This window comes from Pygoscelis adeliae, unplaced genomic scaffold, assembly GCF_000699105.1.
Source record: "Pygoscelis adeliae isolate BGI_AS28 unplaced genomic scaffold, ASM69910v1 Scaffold45, whole genome shotgun sequence".
In the NCBI taxonomy this organism is placed as follows: Eukaryota; Metazoa; Chordata; class Aves; order Sphenisciformes; family Spheniscidae; genus Pygoscelis; species Pygoscelis adeliae.
The window spans coordinates 13,742,223-13,750,840 of NW_008825114.1; the positions used below are offsets into that span (position 1 = coordinate 13,742,223).

At 38.3% G+C, this 8,618-nt stretch overlaps 1 protein-coding gene across 1 annotated transcript in view; it reads right to left on the reverse strand.

Moving 5' to 3' along the window:
• Nucleotides 1–277: 277 nt before the first annotated feature.
• ISCA1 (iron-sulfur cluster assembly 1) overlaps nucleotides 278–8,618 on the reverse strand; it is a 9,273-nt gene continuing 932 nt past the window's right edge. Inside the window, exons 2-5 of the mRNA XM_009328193.1 lie at nucleotides 8,364–8,436; nucleotides 7,434–7,487; nucleotides 5,594–5,699; nucleotides 278–2,718 (exon numbers count right to left, since the gene is read on the reverse strand). Coding sequence (XP_009326468.1) covers nucleotides 2,570–2,718; nucleotides 5,594–5,699; nucleotides 7,434–7,487; nucleotides 8,364–8,436 — 382 coding nt within the window. The 3' untranslated portion in view covers nucleotides 278–2,569. The remainder of the gene's footprint in view (nucleotides 2,719–5,593; nucleotides 5,700–7,433; nucleotides 7,488–8,363; nucleotides 8,437–8,618) is intronic.

Sequence of the window (8,618 nt, forward strand, 5' to 3'; positions counted from 1 at the left end):
CTTTGTAATCCCAGCATACAAGCCTATTCTCCCCCGAACCCCCCCGTGCTTGTTTATTATTGTAAACAGAATCATTCAAGGCAGGAATATTTCATGTTTACCAACAGGCAATATTTATTATTATAACTGGGAACTCTACAAACAGTATTGCACAAAATTATAATGGACCAATCAACAAAACCATGTTCCTACATAACTGTAAATAGCACTTTAACAGAAGTTTAACACATTGTGCGTTAGGTGTCTTAGTAAAGTGACAATTTAGAGGATTATTTCATGGGAGTATGAAAGTGCAAACTTTCATTCAAGGCATATACACAAAACACATGAAAAGGACTGCTATATGTGCCACAAGTCTAAAAAAACCCCAAACCAACCCTCCCACCCGAAACCACACCAAAACAAGTTAAATTAGTAAGTTCTAGCAGTCTTAGCAACCACCAGTGCTACCACATTCAAACTCCTATCCTCTAGCACGAAGCAGAGAAATGCAATCTGAAGAAATGCCCTTAGCTTGGAGTTTTAAACATATTAATGCAGCTATATCACATTAACTGCATTTTTTTGTTTGGCAAGACTGAAAGACTTAACGGCGCTATAAACGCACCCAGACAGTGTATTACCAGTAATTCCTGAATTACTATATAAAGTAACTGTGTACAACAGCTGACTGTTGAAGGAAATAGTGTTTTTACATCAAAAGGTGAAATAGCATACAACCAAAATTCAAGTATTTAATATTAAACTACAGGTGTGGAAATTCTGACCTTCTGTTCCTGTGCACTACATAAAACAGACCAAGAATTACTCTGGTTTTTTATTTTTATTCTTCCCCTCTACACCTTTTCCCAAGCCATTTGGGAAAAGCTGTAGAGGGAAGAATAAAATGTAGGTACAATCCTATGTCTTCAGCACGTTACTATTCCAAAGTTATTGTCAGGCACATGGGTACAACTGTCCAGATCAACACGACCTCGGGATTTTCAACATGCAGCCTTAATGTTCCCAGTTCACTCCCATCTCAACACCTCCTTCTCCTTGACTGCAAGATCCCAGTCCCTGTTGTCCCCTACTTTCTTCCTGCACCCTTTTCACCAGCTGTTCCGATCAGCTGCCCAGGCAGACATATTACCTTCTCTTCGGCACAAGTGAGCAGCTTAGCCGCGCAACGTCATCTTTGGACAATCGGGGAAACATGGAGATAAAAGGATGGAACAGTACTTTTCTCGTACCAGCTTTTGGGAAGGCCTGGAGAGACATTTACACTGCTGCCTGAGCATGAGCAAAGAAGTGCTGAAGACTTTATAAGCTTCAAAAACACTGGCTTACAAAAACAAAATTCTGCTTAGGTGAAAGTAAGTTTAAATTCCAAAGAAAAAACAGCCTCCTATAAACATAATATCTTAATTACTGTCTAGAGTAACTTAAAACAATTATGACATACTAGGTTTTTTTAAGTTACAAATTCTTTTTGTCCTGTTACCAAATTAACCTCAAGACAGGAGCTAAACAGAAGTTACTGTAAGCTTTGGTGAAAAACCCTAGTGCCTACAGAGTTACAAACCAGAGCTCAAGCTGTAACAAAATTAGTAGCAGACATGACTACAAAAAAAAAACAGTAATGAAAAATGTTAAGATTTCTCTCTCAAAAAAAACGTTCATAGGTTTTGGTGCACAGACAGCACATTCTGTGAACATGGGGAAATCAGAATCTAGAGGCAGTTTTACCAACTTTGCAATTTAAGCCAAGAAAGATAAACAGAAATGCAAGAAACAAGGCCTGTGTGTATCCTGCTTTAGTACTCCAGTGCCTGAATATATTTCGTGTTCTCGAAAACGACTTTCTAAGCACAGCAGAGACTGTGCCTTCAACAAGGAAAGGAACAGAATTAAAATTGGGTTAGCCCATTTTAAAGTATTTCTACAAGCAGTGCTATGGTAGCCACTATACTAATACATGAACATCTTTTTGGACTTCCCCGGATTTATGGGAAAATAAACCACCAGAAAATCCATACATAAAAAGATGAAAGCACCAGGAAAAACTACAAAAGCAAAGCAAGCATCTACATAATCATAGTGAACTCTGAAGCTGAGGACTGTGTGCCTGTGTATATAAATCTTTATAAACAAACACCTCTAAATGGTTGGGGTTTTTTTGGTTTGGGTTTTTTTTTTTCCCCTTTCCCTCTTTTCCCCAAATCAAAGCAGAACACATAGGAAATATATTCTTCCAAATAGGTTTTGGATGGGAAAGTTGACTAGAGTAGACAAAGAAAATGACAAAGGAAAAGAACAGTGAGATTTTATTTCCTTGGCATGTGAAAGTACAGATATGTTACTACAGCACTTCTTACCTTTTGGATCCCAACTCATCAGAAATTACAGCATAACTACATCAGCGGTGGAATTTAACACAAAATCTACATTTTCAAAATGATTTAACTTTATTTTTCTTAATGGTATCCACACTTTACGCAGCCTACGAACCTGAAGAAAATGCATATGCTTCCAAAAGCCATAATAGCAAGTGTTTTGTGGTGTTCAAAGCCAAAGTAGTCCTGAGATTTCAGATGTTAAAGCTTTCTCCACAGCCACATGTTCCTTTGATGTTTGGATTATTGAAGACAAATTCACTGGACAGTTTGTCTTCTACATAGTCCATTTCAGTTCCTAGAAGTGTCAGCTGTGCCTTCTTCTCAATAAACACTCTAACCCCTTGAAGACGACAAAGAAAAAAATTACATACAGCGAAATCATCATTCACTTTAAAATTATCTTTCGACCAGTGCTAAAAGATGGAAGCTAAATATGAAGACTACCAGTATAACGTGGTTTCCCTGGCCTAACATGGGGCACTTTCATCGCTGTTTTCACTCTACCTATAAAACTCTAGCAACAGTCTAGCACTGTTATTTGTGTGTGCACATGAATGTATGTATTTTGAGGGGGGAGACTTAAAAACATGATACCCAGGGAAATAAGCTGTACAACTTGGGAACAAATCTCATCTTCAATACTTAATTCTCATGCATTACAGTCAGTAACCCATTTCCTACCATTCTTAAAGTCTGTGCATCCAACAAGATGCCCAAAAACCTTGAAAAACCAAACGTTCCTTTCTCAAATGATTATTTTTTGCTCTGCCAAACTATTAGGTCTACATTAACTATTAGCAATACTGAATCCTATAATAAGGCAAATGTGTGAACTTTCAAAGATACCACAACCTTTAAGGATTAAGCATTAGTAGTTCATCTTAGGAACTAGAAAGAGCTCCCTTTTCTAAAGTATACAAAGTATCTAACCCTCTGGAAAGTTACTGAACTTTAAAACTGCAAATCTGACATAAAGGTGCAAGTGGACTGCTTTAGCTGTCCACAGACTAGGAAATAATAAAAATAACAATGTAAAATTGTTATCAGTAAACTGCAACAAGAACTCATTAAGTTACATGAGAGATTGCTGGAAAGCTGTTTCATCATAGTAGACATTGAGACAAGACGTATTACTAACACAACTCAAGTCTGTGGGCAACTGAGTTAAATCTACACATTTCTGGGGTCAATTTGGACAGTAACTGACAGTGAAGGCTAAACCTAATGAAAGAGTTCATGGACGTGATCCCTGAAGCAGTCACTTACTACCTAAAAGCCAGAAAATTTGTGCTGGGATCCAAAGCCACCAGCTCACTGAGCGCAGAGCTATGTAAGAGTCAGAGTCTTCTCTGGAAATCCATCCAGAAGCAACCAAAACAAAACAGAAAGCACACAGGCACACCTGAAATGCTGTCTGGCTTTAGAACTTAAGGTGTCTGACCTGACTGAGGGAAACTGCTTTTATCTTCCTAAAGATCCAAACCAGGAAATGCCTCCTGAAAAATGTTATTTTCAGCCCTGTAAAGCTAGAGCAGCTCTCAGTCAAGCAAAAGAGGTTAACTCCAGAAGCCAGCTGAATTTGAATTCAAGAGGCACCTGCAGAATTAGGTAGCAGTCCCTGTCTCACACACTCTGGTTCAATTTAATCATTTGCTGAAGTTCCAACTAACTCTCTGTTTAAGAGAATAAAATTTATGAGTTGGTCACAGGTATTTCAAAGACAGCTGGAAGATGGGCTCTGCCTAGCAGCATAGCTTCTGTAAGAAAATAATTGTAATATCCCACTTATACTCAAATCTCTTACTTTGCCACCGAATTAAAAGTAATATTCGTGAACATAATATAACTGAGTTCAGTAATGCCTAAAAAAACCCAAAACCACCCCCACAAAAGGAATTTTAGGAACTTTTAGAAAAAGAACAGAAACCAAAATAAACACTATTATGCTTCTATAAAAATCCATATTTAACAAAAAGACTACTGACAAATTTTTATAAAAATTGGAAAAATGTATAGAACTGTGCTGGTTTTGGCTAGGGTAGAGTTAATTCTCTTCACAGTAGCTAGTATGGGACGATGTGTTGGATTTGTGCTGGGAACAGTGTTGATAACACAGGGATGTTTTCATTACTGCTGAGCAGTGCTGACACAGAGTCAAGGCCTTTTCTGCCTCTCACACCACCCCACCAGCACGCAGGCTGGGGGTGCACAAGAAGTTGGGAGGGGACACAGCTGGGACAGCTGACCCCAACTGACCACAGGGATATTCCACGCCATATGACGTCATGCTCAGCGTATAAAGCTGGGGGAAGAAGAAGGAAGGGCGGGATGTTTGGAGTGATGGCGTTCGTCTTCCCAAGTAACTGTTACACGTGATGGAGCCCTGCTTTCCTGGAGATGGCTGAACACCTGCCTGTCTATGGGAAGTGGTGAATTAATTCCTTGTTTTGCTTTGCTTGCGTGAGCAGCTTTTGCTTTACCTGTTCAACTGTCTTTATCTCAGCCCATGAGTTTTCTCACTTCTACCCTTCTGATTCTCCCCCCATCCCATGGTGGGAGAGTGAGCGAGCAGCTGTGTGGTGCTCAGCTGCCGGCTGGGGTTAAACCGCAACAGGAGTTGCGGTTGCAGAAGTTTAGCAATAGACATATCATAGGATGCTCAATGAAATTAGCAGGCAGCAAGCTTAAATACCAGCATATGAAAACAACTTTTAAAATACTCTTAAATTAAAATCATAGAAACCATTGTTACAAAGCAATGTAAAGGTCAAAAACATAAAGAGGTTAAAAACAAATTACAAGTCAATGAAGAATAAGACTAGTTAGAGAAGATAATTGGGAAAATCCCTTGCAAATAAAATCTTTACTTTGCCAAGCCTTGGTTTAGGTATGCTGATAAAGTATTTCTTTATATATGCATTGTTCTATATTTTTCTCTAAATATCTGCTATTAGCCACCTCCAAAGATAGGAATGATGGACTAAACTATTCTGGTGGAGTAGCCTCTGATGCAGAGACTGCAAAGCTGCAGATTTTGACTAACTCGTTACTTCAAAACAGAAATGAAGGTGACAACAATTCCCATAACAGAACAGTAAGACCTCTTGCTATAACTCGTTACTTCAGGTAAGTTCTAACCTGTATCTTGGCAAACCTGTAATAAGTTATTCTTCCCCACCACCACAGAAGTTTGCTCTGCTGCATCAGAAACTCACCGTCTTGAACTACTTCTTCATCAGAGTCTCCTTTCGATTTTGTATACTCTAATGTGTAAGAAAGTCCATTGCACCCTCTCGTACGAACACCTACTTTCACACCTACCTAAAAAAAAAACAAACAAAAAAACAACCCCACATTCGTGACTTTTTTAAAACCTGTTCTGGAACACCAAGATAAAAAGTATGCAGAACAACAAAATGCTTATTATTCTCCACTGCCTCAAAGCAGAAGTGAATTAGCTTAATGGATTAAGAGGTAAAAATTTTTTCCTTTTACAAAATTGACTGCTAAGGCAAAAGCAAACATTAGGTGTTCACTACTGTGGATCAAGCCCTAAAGTATGTTGAAGTTTTGAAGTAATAAACTGTTGGCACTCCTGTAGGTGCCTGGTCTCATAAAGACAGTCAAATTTCAAAGACGGATATTTTTGTGACTTCAAATTAAAGTTTACTCAGATGCTAATTCAGGCGCTGTGTTAAGATTATTGACAGTGACACAATTATGAAGCTGTGAGGCCAAGACAAGGGCAGCTACTAGATTTTCACAGAACTCTTGTAATGACACCATCAGAAAACTTACTTCAAACCAAAGTTTTGAAAAATGTACTTTGATTTCTTCATTACCTCTATTGCCAGTCTCACTTAAAAAGCAATCCCCTCCTTAAATCAAGTATGTCTATTTGCTTACTTTTTAATCAACCCTAAAAGCCAACCTGGTCATCATGTTTGTAACATTCACAGTATCCAACAAGTCTGGCAAAAAGAGCATCTGTGTAAGTAAAGAACTGAGAAAAAGTTTTAAAGAAACAGAAAAATATTTGTGTACAACAATCTCTCAAAAGTATCTGTGCAATGTACCAATGCTTCATAATTGAAGAGGAAAATTATACTGTCTATTTCCATAATCACTGTTATGATGAAAATGTATCAAAACATATCACTTGTCATCAAGTGGGATCTCAGACAAACAGCACTTTATCTTTTCAGACTAAATACCTTTCTCTACAGGAACTGCTAGAAATAATGGGCTGGAAAACGCAAACACCATTTATAGCAAGGAGATGACTGACCAGCTAAGCTGTAGCCTCAGGGCTTCCTTAGGATGGTTTAAAACATTAGAACAAAGAGTCTAGTTAGTTGCAGATATGCAGGAAGAAAAAGAAACAATGAGCCTTGTATGAAAGTTAAAAAAGAAGTATTCTTCTTGAAATAATACTTACTACAAAGAAGAAAATCTAATGCTTGTTTTTATAATGGTTAGAAAGCAAGACTCTGGGTGTTTTTCCCCAAGTAGAAAAGATGACGAGCTCAATCAGTTACTTGAAGAAATGCTGGTTACTTAAAAAAATACATTGTCTGGCAAGTTTCCTAAGAATTAGATGTTCTCCAATGGGTATGAATCTAACTTTATTATTATATACCTCACAGTGAGAATTCCCACAAGAACTTTATTAATAACGTCTTAATATCAACAGTTGAATATATATTTCACTACCAGAAGTCACCAATATCACCACTATGCCATACTAAAAGACTTCATTAAAATATAGCTAAAAAAATATTTGAAAGCTTCATTTTCTTCAGTTTTATCCATCTCAAAAGTAACTGTACAGTGAAATGTCATTACAGTTAGTTATTTCCTGCATTTCATTTTATAAAGAAACGAAGCTAGATATATAAACAAGCTTACGCATTCCCCTCCAAAAAAAGATGCCAACATCTCTAATAAACACCTCAGTGTTTATTTAAAACTTCTAAGTTAGCCAGAAATGCTTGGCAATCATGAGCTGTGCTGATACCTTAGCGCAATCTACAGGTTGGCCCTGCTTATACTTACATGCTCAGGTTTATCTTTAAGAAGCTGTTTTATCTTCTGAACAGCCGATGGGGTCTGAAAAACAAAAACACATACATCAATTTGAATTTTTTTTTTTGTTTATTTGCAGTGAGTGTTTGCAGATATTAAAGTGTGCAACGTACTTAGTTGTACTATAAAAAATTTCTATTCCCACCCTGTGCACTCAAATTTTCTTAGTTTACATTTGTCTCCTATCTGCGAAGCCCCCCTTCAGCATCAGCCACCTGTCAGTATTGACTAGCCTGTGTTCTACTTGAAACTGATGTCTGATCTGAAGATACGCACTCTGCTGTAAAACAGGTGATTGCTGTATCTAATCCACGCAGAACACAATACCTCTTCACTCCCTCTCCTCACCCACACTGCCAGCAAACAGATAGCTCAAGAACTTCAGTCCTTAATATTAGGGTGTTTGGTTTTTTGTTCCCCTCCCCCCCCAAAATCACTACCACAATCGAACTAAGTAGTTCTGCTCTCGTGAAACTTTTGTCACATACAAATTACAGACAAAAATCAGTTAGGCACAGAAGTGTTTATGGCCTACTTCTCTCTTCCTACTAACCTAGAGGGGAACTACGACTTTACAGCAGCTAAATTCACCGTTCATGCAGATCTAGTTGTTGCACAAATACAAGATAACAACACAAACATACGAATTTCCATTACACGCTTACAGCTTCCTAAGACACTGAGAAAAGGAAAAGCATTAGTAACACGAAGTTCTTACCATGAGCAGACTTAAACACACAAAGCAAACTACAAGTTAGACTTACAGTAGAAAACCTTTTCTAATAACCACTATTGATCTTCATTTGTTACAGAATGTTACTACTGAACAGGAATTACCTGCTCTGACAAATGCCTGAACTATATGCACTCAATCTGCCCCTGTTCCTGCAGGGAACTGACCGTACTTTCCTCTGCAGTAATCCCTCTCAGCGGTACAGCCTCCCCAATACTGCCGCCAGTAGCAAATGCACTTCTTCAATTAACAAAAGGATACAAAGCCTCCTTGGAAACAACCTACCCGTCAGCTTCTGCAGATAACACTTTTTTTTTTTTTTAAATAAATACACTTCGTCGGGTGGCTGTGCAAAAAGCCCCCCCCCGAAGGGACCGCACTGATGTTCCCCCTTCTCCCGCTGCCTGCCCCCCGCGGCCCCG